Source organism: Mesoplodon bidens (genome assembly GCF_964165515.1).
Source record: "Mesoplodon bidens genome assembly, chromosome: 5".
NCBI classification, from domain to species: Eukaryota; Metazoa; Chordata; class Mammalia; order Artiodactyla; family Ziphiidae; genus Mesoplodon; species Mesoplodon bidens.
The window spans coordinates 14,313,741-14,336,792 of record NC_138161.1 but is presented as its reverse complement, the minus strand read 5'-3'; the positions used below and the strand labels follow the sequence as shown (position 1 = coordinate 14,336,792).

The following is a 23,052-nucleotide window of genomic DNA, read 5'->3' as shown; positions in this document are numbered from 1 at the left end:
TAGGAATGCAAGAGATTTCTGTGCATTAATTCTGTATCCTGCTACTTTACCAAATTCATTGATTAGCTCTAGTAGTTTTCTGGTAGCATCTTTAGGATTCTCTATGTATAGTATCATGTCATCTGCAAACAGTGACAGCTTTACTTCTTCTTTTCTGATTTAGATTCCTTTTATTTCTTTTTCTTCTCTGATTGCTGTGGCTAAAACTTCCAAAAGTATGTTGAATAACAGTGGTGAGAGTGGATAACCTTGTCTTGTTCCTGATCTTAGAGGAAATGTTTTCAGTTTTTCACCATTGAGAATAATGTTGCCTGTGGGTTTGTCATGTACAGCGTTTATTATGTTGAGGTAAGTTCCCTCTATGCCTACTTTCTGGAGGGTTTTTATCATAAATGGGTGTTGAATTTTGTCAAAAGCTTTATCTGAATCTATTGAGATGACCATATGGTTTTTCTCCTTCAATTTGTTAATATGGTGTATCGCATTGACTGATTTGTGTATATTGAAGAATCCTTGCATTCCTGGGATAAACCCCACTTGATCATGGTGTATGATCCTTTTAATGTGCTGTTGGATTCTGTTTGCTAGTATTTTGTTGAAGATTTTTGCATCTATGTTAATCAGTGATATTGGCCTGTAGTTTTCTTTCTTTGTGACATCTTTGTCTGGTTTTGGTATCAGGGTGATGGTGGCCTCATAGAATGAGTTGGGGAGTGTTCCTCCCTCTGCTATATTTTGGAAGAGTTTGAGAAGGATAGGTGTTAGCTCTTCTCTAAATGTTTGATAGAATTCGCCTGTGAAGCCATCTGGTCCTGGGCTTTTGTTTGTTGGAAGATTTTTAATCACAGTCTTAATTTCAGTGCTTGTGATTAGTCTGTTTATATTTTCTATTTCTTCCTAGTTCATTCTTGGCAGGTTGTGCTTTTCTAAGAATTTGTCCATTTCTTCCAGGTTGTCCATTTTACTGGCATAGAGTTGCTTATAGCAGTCTCTCATGATCCTTTGTATTTCTGCAGTGTCAGTTGTTACTTCTTTTTCATTTCTAATTCTATTGATTTGAGTCTTCTTCCTTTTTTTGTTGATGAGTCTGGCTAATGGTTTATCAATTTTGTTTATCTTCTCAAAGAACCAGCTTTTAGTTTTATCCAGTTCTGTTTCTTAAGCCACCCAATTTGTGGTAGTTTGTTATGGCAACCCTAGGAAACTAATGCAGGGCCTACCTGAGTGAGCTAGTCTCAGAATTAATAAGTGAGAGCAGGGGGCCCAGCAGTGATGGGCAATGAAGCACCTTGTCGGGGTCCTTCTGTCACAACCCCACTGTGTAACAGCTCTGTGCCCGTGGGCATGTTACCGAATCTCTCCCAGCCTCGGTTTCCTCATACGTAAAGAGGGGCATGGATTAAATGAGATTCAACAAAATAATCTATATAAAACTCTTTGCACAGCACTTGGCATGTGGAAGATATTCAAGACATGAACTCTCATTATTAATACTTCATAGAACAAAGAGGAAAACTTTTTTTGGAATTTTTGAGCCTACTCAAAAATGATCCCCACCACCCACACTAAAAGTTGTGAAGCATCTAATCTATCTGTGTAGAAAAATACAGCACAGAGCTTTCTGTGTGTCCTGTGGAGCCATCTGGAAGACACTTAGATGACAGCAAAGAAGATGCCTGATCCCAACCTCAGATGATTCCAAGAGCAGAACAATGGGCCAAAGAGGCCCAAGATGAACAGAGATAAGTGTAAACACAGTTTGGTTCCAAAAGTCAGCTCTACAAGTACAGCCAACATGAGATCCAACACAGAGCAAGAGGCAGGCAAGAGAAAGCAGGAATATGGGAATTACCCATCAGCCCATCACAGGCCAAAAGCCCAAGGTGGCTAAGAAAAATAAATAAAGTGTAGGTTCAATTAATGCAAACAGAATATTCAGATCTAATTAGGCTGCGTGCCACCAGACGTCCCTTGGTTGCATCACATTCTGGTCACTTTAAGAAACACTAAAATCCAGACCGTCCTCTAGCAGAACTAGCATCTGGATAGTGTCCAGAGGGCAAGGACCAGAGTTGTATTCTACATTCTAATGAATTGTTGAAAGATCTGGAAGTGTCAAATGTGGAAAAGACTTAGCAGTTTTAACATGAAGCACATCATGAACACCAATGGCTGGCTATAAACGAGGAGGCAAACAGTGAACGGAAGCTGAGGGAGGAGGATGTATTATCATCAGAGACGTCCACAAAGGGGCCGTATGGTCCACAGGGAGCTCTCCGTTATTGGGAGGTCTTCACATAGCGGTTACGTTTAACATCAAATATCTCTCCCGACACAGCCCTCTGCAGGTCGGATACTGGGAATAGTTTGCCACCCAGGTGGACAAATGGGCATCACTCTTGCATCTGCAGAGAACAGTGTTATATGGGGCAAGGGAGTTGCAGCAGACGACCGTTTGTTTTTATCTAACACCAGTGTTCCTGGATTCAAAGGACTAAAACAGGATGTGACTAAAACCAGGGCAGCGTATTTCCCCACCCCTACAAGCCAACCGGCACACTCACGCTGAAAGAGATAAAAATCAGATTGGGGTTTAAAGGGGAATAAACCCCGTCACCTCTGCTCTTAGCTGAGATACGCTTTGAAGGCGTCAAACTCTGGCCTCCGGACTGCCTTTGGCCTCGAAAATATGGAAGGAAAAATGAAGGAAAATCCTTGTCCACGGCCGTTAGCAGTGGATTAATTACTTGGACTTTGTTTCTGATTGGGCACACCTTTGCCATCTCTGTGCAGAGCCAAGTCTGCGGGTAGCACTTCTCCGGTGCTGACAGCACAGGGCACAGTAAGCTGCACAGGAAGCTTGTAAGCCATGAACACCCAGACCTAAGCTGCCCCAGAACATGGGAGGAGGTGGGAGAGGTAGGCAGGCATTCCATCCTCTCCCAGCTGCTCCACCGTCCTCTAGCAGAACAGATACAGGCATCACATCCAAGTGTAACTGACCAAGACATGTTGGACTTTTATATTCAATGGGCATTATTTTGCCACTGCCTGGATGAAGCTAAAAATTCCGCAGCAAGAAGAATGAAATGAAGGTGGATTTTAAGCCCTACCTACCTGCCCAGGTTCCCCCCGAAAAGTCAAGTCCACCCAGAACGTGACGTTATTTGGAAAGAGGGTCTTTGCAGATGTAATTAAGTCAGGATGAAGTCATACCAGAGTAGGGTGGGTCCTAAACCCAATGACCGGTGTTCTTATGAGAAGGCCATGTAAAGACAGAGAGACACACGGGAAAGAGGGCCATGTGAGGACAGAGACAGAAATTAGAGTGATGCAGCTACAAGCCAAGGAAGCCATGGGCTACTAGCAGCCAGCAGAATCTAGAAAGAACCGTAAAATAGATTCTTCCTGCAGAGGCTCCAGAAGGAAACAAGCCTGCCAATACCTTGATTTCAAACTTCTGGCCTCCTGATGAGAATACATCAGGAGGCCAGAAGTTTGAAAGGTCTCTGTGTGAGAATACATTCTATTGTTTTGAATCACCCAGTTTGTGGTCATTTGCTACTGCAGCCCTAGGAAACTAACGTAGGAAGCAAAAAATCTAGGTTGAAATGATTCTCTCAGAGTAGAAAAAGTATGGAGAGCTGGGGTTCCACAAGTAGCCTAGACAGACAACACTGCACGCTGCAGGCAGGGTGTAGCAGAGAAGAGCTCTCTAAGGAGGGCAGGAAATCAGGATCCTGAACCCCTAGGTGCTCAACCTCTACGAAGATTCCTCTATGAATGGCGGCAATAGAACACGAAGGACCTTTGCAAGCTCAGGCAAAGGCCAATGTCAGCTTCAACCAGTGCAGACCAAAGCACAGAGGGGTCTTCCCGAATAATCCGCTTCAAGAAGATCCCTGGGACCTCCATTCCATCCCAGATGGTAGGGAAGGACAACCACTTCTGAGTAGAAGGGCATTTCCCATCAACCCCATGGAGATGGGCTCAAAATCAGATTTAAAATCCAAGAAGGCAACATTCCTTGCACCCTTGAGCGGATGGAAATAATACTCGTATTCCCTGGAAGAGTTTTCGGTGAGACAACATTTAAATGCTCTTCAGGGGTGAACCCTTTGGGCATATCCTTCTCATCCACCAACTAGAGAAACCCAAAAGGGAATTGAAGACCAACAAGTCAAGACAAGACACTTGATAACTTACCTTTCTTGGAAGCTAAGCCAGTTTCCTTTACGCTATTCACGTAGAGCCTTCGAACACCATCTTCTTCCACGGAAGAAAGTGAAAAGCCTAGGAAACACAGGGACAGCCAGGTAAGGCCCACACCCTCTGAGTGTTGAGCGAACAATAAGAAGAATCTGCTGTGAACTAGGTATGTTCATTGCTTGGGGTTATAGTTTTTTCTTGTTCGTATTGTTTCACAAAGCAGAAAAATGTATGCTTAGGTCACTCTAAAAGAAGTCACTGTAAAAATTAATATTACCAGGTACATCTATCTTCATACGACCTACCTATCAACTCAAATGGAAGAAAATGATTTTGTTTTACCCTGCTTGCTAATAAATGCCATAGTTTTGCTTTTTTTTTTTTTTTCACAGTTTCCTCCATAGCATAAAACAGAAACAATCAGCTTATCTCATCTGGGTCCCCTTGACTTTTTTTCAGCAAATCTATGTCCTAGGACGTGTCACAACAGAACAACTGTATGGTGTGTGTTCATCCATATATATTGCTGTGTGGACACTGCTTTAATTAGTAAAATTCTGCACACAGGGAGAAGTAGCAACAAACTTTAGAAATCCTTCTTCATATTGAAACTGATGGACTGCACATTCTCCTAGTGTCTGATCATAAGATTATCTTATACCTGTCTAGGCTTCCAGAGTTCAAAGCCCATTCGTTAATTAATCTTGGGTTTTGCTACATCCTTCGGAAAATAAGGCAGATCAAGTCCCTGAGGTTCTAAGTGCTCCCAGTCCTATGGCTACAAGACTTGGTCACGTCTGTTTCTAGACAGTCTCATGTAAAACTCTTTCTGATCGATCAATGGAATGTCCACAACCAACACCGACTTTCCCTCAGGATAAAATACTTTGGTAGATAATTTTAAAAGGGCAATGGAAATTAATACAATTGTAAAGATATGACATGAATGATTTCAGTCAGCTCTGGGAGAAAAATAAGGCTTAGGCAAAGGAAAAAACAGTGGTTTAAAAAAAACAAACAGGCAAGTAACAACAAAATAGAATAATTAATTAAAAGACTGGGGCCCAGGGATTCACTGAGACTTCTCGGTTCATGTCATAATGAACACATGTTTTTTTGTACCATTCACAGGACCAGGAAAGAGATACGCACACGTAGGTAAAACTGCCAAATGCCATCACCCACTAGGGTACCGCAACTCCCTCGGATGGGGAACTATATGGGCCCACCCCCTGAGGACTTTCCAAAGTCTTTATTTTATTCTCTTATTTTAAATTCCATTCTTACAGCAACTTCTAACTTTCAGATTACTCTTCAAGAAGTCCCACTGAAATAAAAATAATTTTAGACACGAGCCACTTAAATGACATTAGCCTTAACACAGGTGTGTTTATCTGCATCACAGCAGAGATTTTCTTTTTCTTTTATCTGTTAGAATAGATACAGAATCAAGGACTACATCAGGGAGAGGATGAATAGAATTCATTAAAATACAGGCATTTCCTTTCTAAAATGCTACCATTTTATAAAGTTCTGAGACCAAATTTTTTAATTATATTTTTAATTCAAATTTTATTCTATTAAAAATAAAATGAACACATTGTCAGGAGAGGTGATGTGTTGAGAGCCTACTGCAAGTCACCTTAAACCAAAGTCAGTGGAGATAGGTATTCATCTGCTGCCTTCCTTCCTTACCACTAAGGATGTCAAGAGTCCCAAGGAACAGCCTCCATTTCAAGATGCCAATAATTTGCACAGTGGAGGGAAGGTGGGGATTATAACCATCTCCTACAGTAACAAATATGTACTCATTTGTATTATTTTTTAGATTCCATATGTAAGTGATATCATACAGTATTCGTCTTTCTCTGTCTGACTTATTTCACTAAAGCTGTGAAATAATATTCTCTGGGCACATCCATATTGCTACAAATGGCAATATTCCATTCTTTTCTTTGGCTGAATAATATTCCACTGTATCCATGTCCAGGCTATTGTAAATAGTGCTGCTATGAACTTTGGGGTGCATGTATCTTTTTGAATTAGGTTTTCATTTTTTCCGGATATACATCCAGGAGCGGGATTGCTGGATCATATGGTAGTTCTATTTTTAGTTTTTTAAGGAACCTCTTTACTGTTTTCCATAGAGACTGCACTAATTTACGTTCCCACCAACAGTGTAGAAAGGTTCCCTTTTCCCCACATCCTCGCCAAAATTTGTGATTTGTAGACTTTTTGATGTCAGCCACACAAGTCAGAATATTTTTTTCTTTTAAATAGGATAGCAACAATCTAATTCCCAGCAGACAAACGTAACATGGTCCAAAATGACTGCCAACAGAAGACAGAGGGAGTTATTCAGTATAAACCCAATATGTCCACCCATCAGAAGGCTTAGAATTACAAAGACGAGGAGGCACCATGAATGGCATATGATCTTGAGAATGAAGGAAGTGATTAAAACTGAGTGAAGAAACGAAGAAGACAGACTCATATGTTGAATAACCAGAAGTTTCCTCATACTGAAATTCATGAGCAAAGAAAAATCAGGACAACAAAGTAAACAAAATAGAAGTACTCAGAACCAGAGTCCAGGATACAGTGAAAGAGAGAAAGTGAGAAAAGTGCAGACACCTCCGACATAGAGGGGACACAAGACCAAAAGTCTAATAGTCTAACCAGTCCCCAAAGAAGGAATACTCAGTTGCTAAAATGATGCATTCATCCACTTCAAGGCAGCCTAGGGGATCATGCTTAGTCTATTACAAAACTATTTGAAATAATTTCAACAACAAGTCTGAGAGAGTCCTGAGGGCTGAGGTAGAGGGAGGGGCAAGAGAGAGAAATTAGGCAAGTGTTAAATCTTTCCATTTGTTTAGTCAGTGGAATTATTAAGTCATAATTTCCTCCCTAAAGCGTTCTACAATAGAAAGCAGCATCTGGTTTATAGTTAGATCTTGTATGTGTGCTGATGTGTGCTAGTAACTTACATATACTGAAATTGACGTATAGCAGGAAGCTGCACTTAGGTGCTAATGTCAGAGAGAGGTGGGCTGAATTTAGAATCCTTGGTAGATTCTGAGGGCAGAGACAACCAGGTCTTCTTAGGACTCGGGGACTCTTTAGCTACTTGTGGGAACGCCTTCTGCCAACATCGAACTGGGCACTGAGAATAAATGATTTTACCTAAGGTTATTAGCCATGCATGGTGGCCTTCCAAGGTGAAGTCCAGGAACCACTACAGATAGGCTACAGCTGACAGCGATGTAAGGACAGAAAGCAAGACTAAGTAAGCACTGCGAACCTCATCGTCTGACACTGCCACAACCTCTAAGCAAGGGATTTTGTAGTTTACAAAAGCAGGGGTGCTCCATGACAGATCAGAAATGAAAACAAAACCCCAAAGCCCTGCTTCTTTATGTCAGGTCATGTGAGAAGCATGGCCAGCAGTACCCTCTGGGTTGATGTCTGATGCCCTGTACCAGCTTCAGCATGGAAATCTAAACAGGTTGAGTACTTCAGCCACTTTAATAAAAAAAAAAAAAAGTATAAAAAATATAGCGGTTCTATGCCCAGTTTCTATTTGTGAGTCCCAAAACCAAACCATCTTTTTTTTTCTTTGGCTGCGCTGCACGGCACATGGGACCTTAGTTCCCCAACCAGGGATGGAACCCACGCCCCCTGCAGTGGAAGCGCAGACTCTTAACCACTGGACCGCCAGGGAAGTCCCCCAAACCAGTCCACCTTGGCATTTGATCCCAAGAGCTGTGAGATCCAGCCCTCTCTTTCTTCTTTCTACATTTTCCCCTTACGCAAGACAAATGAACCAAACCAAAGATAAAAGAGTAAGGGATATGGTACATTTCAGTTTGGAGGACCCAGACGCTTATTTGTAGCACTGCTACCAACTACTGCTTTAATTACTGAGGTCACGCTTCTGCTGCATAATAAGCCTTCAGACACATTTATCCCTTGCCATCAAAAACGTCCTCTGGCATTATGCTGTCTTTAGTTTTAAGGTCAAGTAAACAGTGTGAGGGTGTAACGCAAGTGGCCAGGGGCTGGAAATTAGGTTCTCGTCATTAGGCCAAAGCACTCCTGTGAGGGCTCCGAGAGGTGGACTGGCTGCCTGCGGGAGAGGCTTCGGCAGGAATACTGAAGGTGCTGCTGCCCAGTAAAGGGTTTGAAGACTTTCAAATGTTAAAAAGCCTAATAAGTTCAGAGAGAAATACGCAGTAAGCAAGCATAGGCAGTGCCCTTTATATATCTTTCCACCAGGTCTTCTAGTTCTTTTTTCCGGTACATAGTAGGACTACACTCTTCTGCCCACCTACCCATCCCCCACCTCCAGTCACTTGCTTTGACAAGTGAATTGGGAGTGAGCCAGCACCCAAATCACCACCTTCCCTCTTTCCCCTTTGCCAAGAGACAGACAATGTCCCAGGTGGCAGGCGCTGCAGGCCCAGGTCCTAGAGTGAGGACAACATACAGAAAGGGTCCCAGCCAACCCACAGAGGATGCACGGTGAACAGGAGAAAGAATTTCACTGTTTGGAGCCACTGGGCTTTGGTGACTGTCATTGCTTCAGCGAACCTCACCCTCCTGACTGATCTAGCCCTGATAGAGCATATGGGTTTCCCTATGTATTTCACTCAAGCACCAACTTCACTACTATCCAAGTCATAAAGTGTAATGCTAAGAAGACCAGTCTTAAATCTATGGAAAGGATTACATATTTCACTACACCAGAAGGTAGACAATAGGAAAGCCTTAACATAGCAAGCCTGACTGCTATTCTTTGAATGGCCTGCTTATCAGGTTGGCTTCTGGCTGGCATCTGGGAACTTGGATTTGGGGAGGATTCCCAACACCCTAATGTAGCCCACTGTGTCTAAAATCTGTACAAACAACGTGGTTTGTGCTGAACACCTGCTTTCCTCCTGGGAGGCTGGAATTTTGGTATATGCTGGGCAGAGGGTGCCTCCCTGACCAGCCTCTCAATAAAAATCCTGGGCACTGAGTCACTAACAAACTTCCTACCAGACAACAGTTCACACGCATTGTCACAGCTTGTTGCTGGGGGAATTATGGACTTCTCTTCACCCCATGGGCCTCTCCCTTTTACTGATGCTATTTTGTATAGTTTTGCTGTAATAAACTGTGGTCATGAATAAGCTGAGTCCAGTGGGTCCTCTTAGTGAACCCCAAAACCCAGAGGTGGTCTTGAGGACCCCAACTCCCACCAAGACGAGTTCCTTTAACATCCTTTGTGAGGGAAAGGAGAATAATACATATATTTGGTGGATAGAGGTGCGAAAGGATAATTTCTTCATTACTAGGGTATATCATAAGATAAAACAATCTCCTCCCAACGGATCCATTTCTTTTCTATGACAGGCAAACCCCGATGATTAAAGTTAAGAAATTTAAAGCTAAAACCTTTGTCCTACCCAGGGTACATATCTTTTCCCCCTTATTTTGGCTGCTGGGCAGAGCACAGAAGCCAGATGGGCTATCTGTTTTAAATAGGCCCCAAAGGCATTTTATTGAATTGTAAATAAGTGCGTGTTTACACAGGAATTGTTTTAACTTGAAGAACACCAAAGACCAAAGAAAAAGAAACATACCATAATTATCACCGGCTGTATCTGACTTCTCAATCTGGATGTTCTGAGTGATTTTTGGACAAATTTCAATTTCTTTGTACAGCTGAAAATGACAAAGAGAAGCATAATTAAGACTTCATTAAAAATAACTTAGAAATAGTCATCAATTTGTAAATCTATTTTTTCAGAATTTGAAATCAAATTCTCATCACATCCTAGTATTTTTGTTGAACTGACCCCATTAAAGACTCAAAGTGGAAACTTAAAATGCACATTCCCAGATTTAGCTCCAGTTCCAGTTTCTAAATAATTCCTTGACATCACACTGTATGTCTTTTCCCACACTATTATCTATCACACACCTGAAAAATAATGCTAAAGTCATCAAAAATCTTCAGTACTGGGGAAAAAATTATTAACATCAAGAAGAGGTTATGAAGATCTTGATATGGGATCCATAGGAATAGGAGAAATCTCTGTGCTTCCATTCTCTTCTGTTCATATACCATTTTGGCTCAAAAAGTCCACAATAGTACAAATATGCAGAGAAAAATTATAGCATTAAAACAGATGACAGATTACATAAATGACAATATTCTCTTTTAGCCATTAGATTATACCAAATTACTGAAAAAACTGAAGTACATAAATCAATCACCTCTCTCAAAAACCCAAGAAAATGTGGGGAAAAAAAATAAGAGAAACTGGCAGTTCACAGAGAAACTTTATTTCAATTAATTTAATTTATACTTCATGCTTAGATGTCTGGACCTAGCATCATCATGGACGGTAACTTATGAAGGTTTTACCATGTGTTCTTGCCCCTCACATGCTCTCTATGAGACAAATGTGATCCCCATTCTACAAATGAAGAGAAAAAGGCTACAGAGAAAGTACTTTCCTAACGTCAAAAAGCCAGCCTGGGCAGAGCTGGGATTTGAACCCAGGTCTCACTGGCTCCAGCACTGAAGTTCTCCCCATTACACTATAATGCCTCCCAACTATTTCCTGGTGGGACTCAGGGGTACCATAGTAAAGGGTACCAAACCTTACTTCTTCAGTATGTAAGCCAAAGGCCGCTTCCAAAATTTATGATAGTAATTCCAAAACATATTGACGTGTCAAACGCTCATATAGCACTTAAAATTTGTCAAATTAATTTCAAAATGAAAATCATCTCTGGAAAATTCCAAAATGAAAATCCTTTAGCATTAAGAGAAGTCTTCGTGATTATTTAAACTTGCCCCCCTCTCAGTCGTTTGTCCAGAAATAATTTTGTTCAGACAAGTATGAAAAAAATGGTTTCTTTCTCTTCACTTTCTTAGGGCAGTTGACAGGTGGGAGAGGTGAACAGAATGCTTAGGATTCAGGAGTCTGGAAAACAGGCTGCTGTAATACTAGAAAGCCAAGGGGTGGGGCAGGGGCTGGAACACTGACCCAACGGCCTAGATCCTCTAGAACACCTTCATTTAATGCAACTTCCACCAAATGCATAACTTCATGTTGAGGACATAACTTAATGTGGTTTTCTTTCTATACTTCAGAATAAGTTTCAAACCAATGCATTCTGAAGTTAGAAGAAATCGGTTCTATTAGATCTACTGATCTTTAGTTCAGAAAATTACAGTCACCAAAACTATACATACCAAATATAATCAATTTTATGATTATTTTGTAATGTCATGGAATGCTCAATAAAATGTTATGAAATGTATTCACTTCGACTTATTTTGAACCTTAGTTTTATTTTTTCAATTTCCTTGAGAGCCAAACTCTCCCCCTAGGTGGCAGTATATCACCGCTTGTTCTAACCATCTCTGGAAAATTCCAAATGGTTGTCCATAGATCCCGTGGGAATTTAGCTTTGTAAATAAGCTTTCCTATTCTTTTATAATATTACCTCCTCTCTTCTTTGTAACTGGTGTGAAAGTCTTTGTGTTTTTTACCAGTTTCAGACAATAACTTAGTATAATATAGACAGGGCCCTTGACCACGGTCCTTAGGCTGGCTGGACTAAAATTGGGTTTCGTAAAAAGCTCTAACTCTAAAACATGTAAAATTTCAAGAAGGAGCTGGACTTTAAAATATATTTTCGATGCAGTCATAATATCTGAAACCAGAAATTTTGAAATTTCATAGTTTTAAACGTATCTTTAGCAAATAAGTATCACACACATTCCATTTATTTATTAAATTTATTTATTTATTTATTTATTTATTTATGGCTGTGTTGGGCCTTCATTGCTGCACGCAGGCTTTCTCTAGTTGCGGCGAGCAGGGGCTACTCTTTGCTGCAGTGTGCGGGCTTCTCATCGCAGTGGCTTCCCCTGTTGCGGAACACGGGCTCTAGGCGCATGGGGGGCTCAGTAGTCGTGGCTCGCCGGCTCTAGAGCGCAAGCTCAGAAGTTGTGGTGCCCGGGCTTAGTTGCTCTGCGGCATGCGGGATCTTCCCGGACCAGGGCTCGAACCCATGTCCCCTGCATTGGCAGGTGGATTCTTAACCACTGAGCCACCAGAGAAACCCCCCTTTATTTTTATTAAATCAGTGATGTTGCATGTTTTCCCTCTTTTCAAAAAGCAGATTAAACACCATCAGACGTTAAGAAACAATCTGATTACCCTGGCACTTGAATTATCACGAAATCACATTCATTTCCTACCAGGTCTCCTTGGAGTGCCTGGTCCAAGCAACCATCACCCATGGCCTGAACGACAGCTCACTAGCCTCCTGCCTGCTCTCCCAGCTCTTTCCCTAAGGCCCTAAGGTTCATGGGCCACACAGTAGCCACAGCGAGCCTATGAAGACAGGAGTCAAATAATGCCCTTCCTCTCTGGGGATTTCCCTTCTCACTTGGGCCCTACAAGCCCTCCTGCTCACTCTTCTGCATCCAAACCCCTCCCCACCCCACCTTCCCTCTCCCCACCACTCCCTCACTTACCCTCCTCACTGGTCCTCCTCAAACATGAGTAAACTACCTCTACTATCACCCCCCTCCCCTTGCCAGGCCTTATCCAGCTTTGTTTCCTAAGCCTAGAACACTTTCCTCCAAAATACCTCTATGACTCACCTTCTCACCTCACTCACCACGATGTTCACACATCACATCTAAAGGAGCAGCTTGATCGCTTTTAGATGTCTATCTTTCTCTATCTGTTTGCCCTTTTTCTTTCCCCGCTCTTAACATCCCGGGAGATATTACACATTTACTTGTTTTTGTTAAAAATATTTACATGTTTTTATATTTGTCTCCACCAACTTGAATGTATTTTCCATGAACAGTAGAGATTTTTCTGTGTATCTCAGTGCCTAGAACAGCTAGCATGGTGCCAGGCACACAATAAACACTAAATAAATATTTGCTGGATGAATGAATCAATCAATCAATCAGTGTTTCTGCAAACTCTTTATTCCCACCTGTCACTTTAAGAAAAGCATATTTAATATGGGTTTTCAAAAAACCCAGTGCCTCCATATTCATTATCATTCTACAGATTGGACCCAATAACCAACTAATCATGAAAATGTAGTCAAACGGGTATTACTTATATTAGCAAAGCAGATAAGTAGAAAACTAACTATTCATGGTCTTTCATAAGCAAAAGAATACCCAGCCCCACCAAATAAATGCACTAGACCCTCCAAAAAGATCTTTAAAATGTAGTACACACTTTCGCTAATAACTATTGACCTCACCACTCAAGAATACTTAACAAAACAGTAGCAGAGAACAAAATGTTTTGGGACAGTCATCTATGAAGGAGTCATTTTTCAGGACAGGACTTCAAACGTGTGAGCTTCGCTAGTCCATCAAAAATAAAATGGAGGTGGGTTATGGAAACCAATTAGCCATAAGTGGCCCGATACTTGTTCTGTAAGGGACAATAAATCAACTATCTGTAAAATCTCAAAAGGCATCCAAGAACACTGTGTGTTCAGAAACCCCCTGCCCTGGAAGGACATTTCATACCAGCTTAATGGCCAAAAGCATGGATTGGAAACCATGGACGTATGGATAGAATTTAAAGGGTCTGTGAACTGGGATGGTGAAAAAGCCTGAAATTTTTATATTCACTAACCTGTAACTGAAACTTAGCATTTCCTTCAATTATAAATGAATAGAGGCAACAAACATGGCAATAGGAGAAATGCCTGTGACTTTGTCAGAAACAGAAATCACAGTTATTTTTATTTTATTTATTTATTTATTTTTCCGGTACGCGGGCCTCTCACTGTTGTGGCCTCTCCCGTTGCAGAGCACAGGCTCCGGACGCTCAGGCTCAGCGGCCATGGCTCACGGGCCTAGCCGCTCCGCGGCATGTGGGATCTTCCTGGCCCGGGGCACGAACCCGTGTCCCCTGCATCGGCAGGCGGACTCTCAACCACTGCGCCACCAGGGAAGCCCCACAGTTATTTTTATACCACATTCTAGTTGCTGCTAGTATCTCAAAATACCAGTTATGCTCATCACTTATTCAAAACAGTGGCAGGTGTTAGACCTATGCTGGGTCTTGTTATTTAATGAGCTATTAAGTAAGCACGTATATTATCTATAATTTTAAAAATATTTTTGATAACTATTTCAACACGATTAGGCCATAGGTAATCCTATGTATTCTATGTATTTCATGCAATTGAAAACATTATTCTGATATGGGACCTAGAGGCTTTACCAGGCTGCCAAAGATATCTGAAGAACAAAAAAGTTTAAAATCTTGGTAAAAACAGAGGTGCCCGTGAGCAATACTCACTTACAATCTGAACAGTAAAGTGAGTAAGACTATGGCATTTACTTCCTCAGGAATCTCAGAGCTGGAGACCTTCTGTAACAGGGCAAGAAAGAATACCATAATCTCTCTGTATTTTGGATCCTTTTTTTTTTTTTTTTTTTTTTTTTGCGGTATGCGGGCCTCTCACTGTTGGGGCCTCTCCCGTTGCAGAGCACAGGCTCCAGACACGCAGGCTCAGCAGCCATGGCTCACGGGCCCAGCCGCTCCGCGGCATGTGGGATCCTCCCGGACCGGGGCACGAACCCGTGTCCCCTGCATTGGCAGGCAGACTCTCAACCACTGCGCCACCAGGGAAGCCCTGGATCCTGTTTTTAAATAATTGTAATTATAATATGTATATAGCAGTGTAGATACAGAGTATGTGTGGCACACCTTAGTCTCCTATACTGGATGAGACCGCACAATGGCCAAGACTTAAAAATAATAAAGAAGTCAATATAATTTCAAAAGGTATGCCTTCAGCATGTACTGTGTGTAAGATATGAAGGACATGGAAGTTGCTTAGGCATGATCCCTGTCATTTAGGACACAAAAGATTCATTAACTCTGAAATGCAAAATATATGATCTAATAGCTGTTCCAGTGTTACCAGCAAAGCACTTTCCTTTCTTAAGTAAGAAAAAGGGTTTTCTCTCCTCTACTCACAGAGCACAAAGTCAGGGCTTTCCCCATGTCAGAGAAAAAAATAAATCAGCCACTGTTAAAAGTACCCTCCTCTGTGTTAAACTTAGTGATTTAAGTGATGGTTGAAAATGGTCATTTTGTTCTTCTATTTCGTGACATATTAAGAGTGTTATAGAAGCACACCTTCTCTTATATTTCATTAAAAACACTTAGAGGGACATGAGGGAAGTTTTTAAGATGATAGAAATGTTCTAAATCAGGGGTCCCCAACCCCCGGGCCACGGAACAGGAGCAGTCCATGGCCTGTTACGAACCGGGCCACACAGCAGGAGGTGAACAGTAGGCGAGTGAGCAAAGCTTCATCTGTATTTAGAGCAACTCCCCATCACACTCGCATGACCACCTGAACTCTGCCCCCTGTCAGGTCAGCGGTGGCATTAGATCCTCATAGGAGTGTGAACCCTACTGTGAACTGCACATGCGAGGATCTAGGATGCGCACTCCTTATGAGAATCTAATGCCTGATGATCTGAGGTGGAGCTGGGGCGGTGATGCTAGTGCTGGGGAGTGGCTGCAAATGCAGATTATCATCAGCAGAGAGGTTTGACTGCACAGAGACCGTAATAAATCAGTTGCTTGCAGACTCATATCAAAACCCTATCAGTGAGTGGAAAGTGACGATCAAGCTGCATCTTATGGAGTAGACTAGACATAAGCAACACACTTCAGGTGTCACTGTCTCCCATCACCCCCAGATGGGACCACCTAGTTGCAGGAAAACAAGCTCAGGGCTCCCACTGATGCTGCATTATGGTGAGTTATAATAATTACTTCATTATATACTACAATGTAATAATAATAAAGTGTACAATAAATGTAATGCGCTTGGATTATCCCGAAACCATCCCCCACCCCCCCGGTCCGTGGAAAAACTGTCTTCCACGAAACAATTGTCCCTGGTGTCAAAAAGGTTGGGGACCGCAGTTCTAAATTATGACTGTAATGCTGGAAACACAACTGTCTGTATACATTTGCCAAAACTCATCGAATTGTGTGCTCAAAATTGATGTTTTATTGTAGAGAAAGTAAACCTCAAAAAAATTGATTAGAAACAAAATTCCCTACTAAATATACTAAATTTTAAATTACGCTTCCCCTTTTCAAAAAGAGACTATTCGGGTTTCAATTTTCAGTTCTGTTTTCTGTGGTGAAAGCCTGTCTGAAGTCATACTGTTATCATTCACAGATCCATGGCAAGAAGCTCGGTGGCCCCCAGAGGAATGACTAAGTGCAGAGAAAGAAGAACAAACTCCAAGAGAGGGGGCCTTGCTCCCAAAATGTTTCTTTCCTGGAACTGAAAAAAGCACCCTTTGGCTAACAAAAAAGGAACTTGTCATTATTTTACCATGTTACCATGACAACCATTTACTGAGCACCTACTATGTGAACCATTATCTCTTAATCTTTGTGAAATTCTAGAAAGTATTATCATCTCATTTTTTTTTTGCCAAGACCACATAATTAGTAAGCAACAGAGTCAATATAAAAATCCAGATCCAGTTCAGAACCCAAGTCTCATAATGAAACTCAAACCCACATAAGTGTGCCCAAGAATATATATAATAAATACAATTCCAAAAGGCCAGGACATGGGCCTCCCTGGTGGCGCAGTGGTTGAGAGTCCGCCTGCCGATGCAGGGGATACGGGTTCGTGCCCCGGTCTGGGAGGATCCCATATGCCGCGGAGCGGCTGGGCCCGTGAGCCATGGCCGCTGGGCCTGCGCATCCGGAGCCTGTGCTCCGCAACGGGAGAGGCCACAACAGTGAGAGGCCCGCATACCGCAAAAAGAAAAAAAAAAAAAAAAAAAGGCCAGGACACATAATTAGATGGCAGCTTTTTCACCCAACAGGATTTGACCCATCAATTTCAACATGCAGGGAGAAGTCATACAAAATTGGAGTTAGTACTTTTTATCTGACAACAGCCAGTTCACCTTTGAGTCACCCATTTAAAACATAAGACTGTCAAAGCTACAAGGAAAGCTAGGCATAATAACTAAAATTCTATCTGAGAGTCAGTTCTGGATTTCAATTTTTCATGATAGCATAGCATCGTTCCCTGCATAAACTAAGATGGCATTTTCACTCTGCAAAAATGTTGTGATATGTAAGGCCATCTCCACAAACTTAAGAGCGCTGAATGAGGCTCATTTATTTTAGAATTTGTTCCACTCCACCAACCACAATTAGCATGAGCACACATATAATTTAAAAATAATCTCCTACAGAATGTACTTGGACAACAGACATAAACATTACCAGCTCATAAATGTCCTCTTCGGGCTTTGGCACGTAGTGTTGCATTTTGTTTTCTATTAGAAATTTCAGGCGCAGGTAATGAGCAGAATGATCCAGTCTATGTGCCTGGGACCAAAACAAAAAAAAAAGAGAAGAGAAAATGTCTTTTCAATAGTAAATAGACATAATTAGTTTTCCACTGATATATTGTCATCTATTCCTGAGAATAATGGTGATTTGCTACTGAAGCGAGGTGTAAAATTTCTATACTTCTTAAAAGGTTTACACCCAAAACCAAACTTTACTTTTCATTGAATATATTAATAATATCCCATGGGTATCTTATGATCAATGGAAACAAAAAAGTCACATCCTCACTTCTGCTTATCTAATCCATTACACTCTTTAACACTGGGTTTGCAAGAAAACCTATCAGCCCCAAAAGGCCTTTAAACATAATTTCCAACATACATAGGTGACTGGAGAAGAAAAGTGACAAGAAAGGCAAGGAAGGATTTACAGTGACAGAAGAAAGCTGTGCCCAGGCAAACTTATTTTTTTAACCACATGGGGACACTGGGACAGTTGTTCACAGTTCATTTGCAAGTGAGTTGGTGTATAGACAAGGCATTTGGATTTCAGTCTTATTTATACACACCCCGAGTGAGACTCCCTCCGGGGGCAGCGAAGACAGGCATGTGTCCAACTTTGGAAACACCATGAATGACTTGCCCAAAGAAAACAATTCTGAAGCAGTTAAGGGTTGAAATTTCCAGGCCTTCTCCACTGGTCAGGATGGGTCAAATGATTTTTTTCTATCTAGAAAGTCATTCGTGAATTAACTTTGTGGAAAAGGCAACAGTGGAAACATGGTTTTATAACTCACATCCTCAATTCACGTTCAAGAAGATGCAGAAGGAAAAGGAAAAAAACGCTCTTCAAAAGTTACATGGGGGGGCTTCCCTGGTGGCACAGTGGTTGAGAGTCTGCCTGCCAATGCAGGGGACACGGGTTCGTGCCCTGGTCCAGGAAGATCCCACATGCCGCGGAGCAGCTGGGCCCGTGAGCCATGGCCGCCGAGCCTGAGCGTCCGGAGCCTGTGCTCCGCAACGGGAGAGGCCACAACAGTGAGAGGCCCGCGCACCGCAAAAAAAAAAAAAAAAGAAAAAAAAAAAAAGTTACATGGCAACATGAAAATGTACTGCTAGAGAGAAAATGTTTCCATCAAGTCTTTTTTTAAAGCAACCTTATCTTTTAGAGATTTATCCTGAAGTACTAGTAAAGATATGATGTCTGGAATCTGCTTCCAAAATCATTCAGAGCAGGGGGTGGGAGTGAGTTAGTAAATGGGTGAAACATACTTTGATATTATAGAACCTTGGTGATGGTGACACAAGTTTATTACATTATTCCCTACTCTTTGTAAATTTGAAATTGTTCATAAATATAAAATGTCTTCACACCAAAAGCTCAACTGATGAGAATTATTTCCAAATAAGTGAAGTTAATTTTTCACTGGTTTAATGTTCTTTCTGTTTACCTTCTTTCCCCCCGGCCCCCAATTTTAAAGCCAAACTAAGAACATTCTAATAATTATTCCAATAATAGTCATTCAATTACACCTAACAAATTCTGAAGTGTGCCAGATACTGTGTGAAGCAGTCTTCAGGAGTGTGGGAAGGGGCCTGCAGAAAATGGGAGTTGGGGACAGTGATGACTTTGCCTCGTAATTAAACACACATGCAAGGCAGGGATCCTGCATTAGAGAAGAGCACAGTTATGGAACGCGGAAGGGAGTTTGTTCTAAACACCTAGCAAAATGATGAAGAAGTTTTCCATGGTGATTCTCGGGAACCTCCAACGTGTATCCTTTTCTGAGTGATGTAATCGTCTGAAGCCCACCGTCCGCACACAGGCGCCATCGAGGCAGCAACTACCTTGCACCTGGCTTTCAGGTTTTCGCTGCCGGTACTGAAAACCAAATGCTCAGTGTCTGCCAGACCCAGATCATTGATGTCAAATACCCAGGGTGGATGGGTAAGCCAGGGAAGCAAAAGCAGGGAAGTTTCAAAGTGTGCTACCTACTGCTTGTCAAAGAGCCGCTGAGACAACCAACAAAATAATAATACTTAAGGTGCTACGATAAGCAAGAAAAGTTTCCCTCACAGAGAGAAAAGCTGCAAATGCTTCCCACCGACCTAGACCCCCACTGAAATCTTTAATTAGAAGCAAAATATTTTGGTTCACCATCTGTTTCCAACTGAGGAGGGAGGGAAAGAGAAATGAAACTTCATGGGGTCTTGGTTAACAGGAACAAATCCACCTGGAAACTTTATCGTCATCTTAATCAACACTTCGTAGACACTCCCAATGGGGCTGCCACTTAGACAGTCTTCTGGAAACCAGACCGAAATAGCCACCTCACCTAAGAAGCTTCGGGCTCCTGAAACCTCAGTGTGAAAGAGAGATGTTTGGTGCCACTGGCAGGCACCAACCGTCTTAAGGTGGGCCTGATGGAGACATCATCCCTTAAATGCTACCATGCTGAAAACATTTATACAGATGCACAGAGAACGCCAAACAATGGCCGACACCTTGAAGTGCTTAACAAAGCGAAGAGAACAGAGCAACAGGAATGAGGGTGGTTCTGGCCGTCCTCCCCTCCACCACCGTATTTTTCAAACTTCCTTAAGTTACAATAATGTCTTGATAACTTCGAAAAATAAAAATGAGCACATGTAACAAACATAAAAATTATAATGATCTTATTTGTAACCCAAGAGCCCGTGGTTTGGTCAGTAAATAGTTACCTTAAAAATGGGACTTTGGATCAATACACCCATGTGTCTTATCATTTTGGTAAATGTTTCTCAATTATGAGCCCCCATTAGTCATGGCTGGTCTAACATAAAGGGAAAATCCTAATGAATTAACTAAATCAGATCGTCAGAACTCTCAAGAATTTCATGCTCCTCCAATATTTACAAGTCAGTATCAAGGCAGGTTGAACAACTTACCATGTTCACAATACATCTATGTGCAAAAAAAATTCCAAATATTAATGACTATTTTAAGATAGTAACTCTAACGATTTGGCCTGCTTTACACTTGTAAAATGTTCAATTACAACGTAAGAGAAAGTCAGCTGGGAAAACAACTTAAATGGTCCAAATTTGTTTTCCAATGTTCATTTACTTAAGTTACGTAGAAAGCATTTGATTCATTTTGAGACAATGCAGTCCCAAATCATACCATAAGACAAATATTATTTGTTTAGTTGACATGTTTTTAAAATTTTTCTTCTTCCTATGACTCCTTCAAAGGATGAAACAACAAAACATAATGTAGGTCTTTTCAATAAATAGTTTGAGTCCATTAAAACAGAGAATAACACGATCTTGAAATCCACCAATGTTTTGCTCTTCCATTTCTCCTCATATTCTTCTATTTCAATCAAACTTCTTCAGGAAACATAAACGCATGCAGTTAGGACATCCAGAGATCCACGTGTGCGCGCACACACATGCACACACACGCGCACGCACACACACACACACACAAAGTGCTACTGCAGAATTTCTGAAGATACTTATCCTCCCCTTCGAGGTGATTTTTATTGTTTTTAATGTCCATGGTTCTTAGAATATCCAAAGCCATAGGTCTACAGAGTGAAGCCATGAAATAAATGCCCATGGTCATATGTGAATAATAACAAGTATGAATAAATGAATTTCTCTGCAATTATTTTAGTAATTGCAATGATCAGAATATGTCCACAACCCACAGGCCAACACGGTTACCTGCTATATTTAGCAACAATCACTTTCATAACACTCATAACATGAATTGCACATGAAATGTAGATCTTGAAACAGTTACTATACCAGAACTTGACTGGTGCTCGGATGGCAGATGACAAACTGATGTGAAATGATGTGGATCAGACAGAATAGGAAAGAGAATGGCTGAATGCAAGAGACAGAAGAAAAAGATCGATTATTAAATATTAGAGAAAGCACCCATTACCAAAGTTGAGAATGACAATAAAGAAATAAAAGACAGACATTCTGACAATCACCGTTGTTTTCAGTCCCTCCTCCAAGAGAAAAAAAAAATCACTCAACATTAATCAGATCATTAATAACATGTGGCACTGTTTTCCCCATTATCTCTTTCCCTCTGAAGAATAAAATCGGCTCCACTAATTACAATAAAGTGTTTTCCAAAGAAGCAGCAAGCTTTAGAAGGTACCTGGCTCCAAGCACACTATATAATTTATCCTACACAGGTGCTTTTCTGGAGACCATCAATTTCTTAAAGTGCACACAAAATTTTTCTGTTTTTAAACTCAAGAGATGTAAGCTTGTTCCACACCTTTTTTTTTTTTTTTTGTCTTTATTTCTATGTTTTGGGGGAAAAAACCTGAGGATTCAGGAAAAACTGAGTGGGATGACCTTTTCTTGTTAGAGAAAGGGATGTGTGTCGTAACGAAGCCATTAAAAACCCTGTCAAGTGACAGAAATAAACCCTTTATAGGGGAACTGGTCTAACTCATTATCTAAAGATGGTCTCTAAGTTGCCACGACAGTATTATTCCTCCCTGATTCCCTTAGTTTCTATCAAAGCAAAAGCTTGCAAAATACCTAAAATCACTATTTTCCCCACTCACTATTCAATTTTGCACCAATCAATGTTTACTGCTAAACTCTGACCTACCCTCTGATATCTGATGGAGTCTAAAGCCAATGTACACAGGAGGCTCCAAAGCAATGCAACTCCTTGGAAGGACCATCCAGAGTTTGGCTTATACAAAAAGCCCAGAGTCCTACTTCTGACACCTTCAGCTGCAGTTCTGAGAATACTTCCCACAGCTCTGCTGAATATTAATGGGTCTCTAAAGAATCGTGCTAATCTATAAATAAAAGAATGCAGAAATCCTCAATAGACCAATTTTGTTAAGTAATTAAAATGAAAAATGTGAACAGAAATACCATTATCTTTAAAAAGCTAGAATTCGTGTGCATGAAGGAGTCAAAGCATGCAAGAGTGCATCATTTATTTTTAACACCCATGTGGGAGCCGATTGTAGCTTTGTCCTGAAACAAATGGTCCTTCTACTTTTCCTCCACAGAAGACGATCCAACAGGCTTATCTGAGCCAGAGTGTTCCATTTCTCCTTCATGTGAAGCCATATTTTTCCTTTATCAAAGCCCTAGTGATTTATTTTTTTAAGTACAAAAATTGCTGATTGCAGAATTATAGAACTGAGGTAGTGAACGTTATTCCACATTTATAAACCACTGTGTTGAATGAGGAGGTCCAAAAATATCACTGTATTCATCCAGCTTCTTCTAGGATAAAATGATGACAGAAAAGGTTTCCACTTTCCCTTTAGTGGCCTCAGAGAAGACCATTTCACTCCCCTAAGAATATATTCTAGATTCTTCCACCCCTTACGGACCATGCTTCCTGACGACTGACAGTTCTTGTGACCATCCACTTGGCACAAAGGGATACATCTAAGTTT

The 23,052-nt window shown here is 41.2% G+C and overlaps 1 protein-coding gene across 1 annotated transcript in view; it reads right to left on the bottom strand.

The window, feature by feature from the left end:
• Positions 1–23,052, bottom strand: part of TIAM1 (TIAM Rac1 associated GEF 1) — a gene marked incomplete at its 5' end in the record, with an annotated part of 524,442 nt that overhangs the window by 61,604 nt on the left and 439,786 nt on the right. Inside the window, 3 exons of the mRNA XM_081234975.1 lie at positions 4,207–4,293; positions 9,837–9,918; positions 17,547–17,651. Coding sequence (XP_081091101.1) covers positions 4,207–4,293; positions 9,837–9,918; positions 17,547–17,651 — 274 coding nt within the window. The remainder of the gene's footprint in view (positions 1–4,206; positions 4,294–9,836; positions 9,919–17,546; positions 17,652–23,052) is intronic.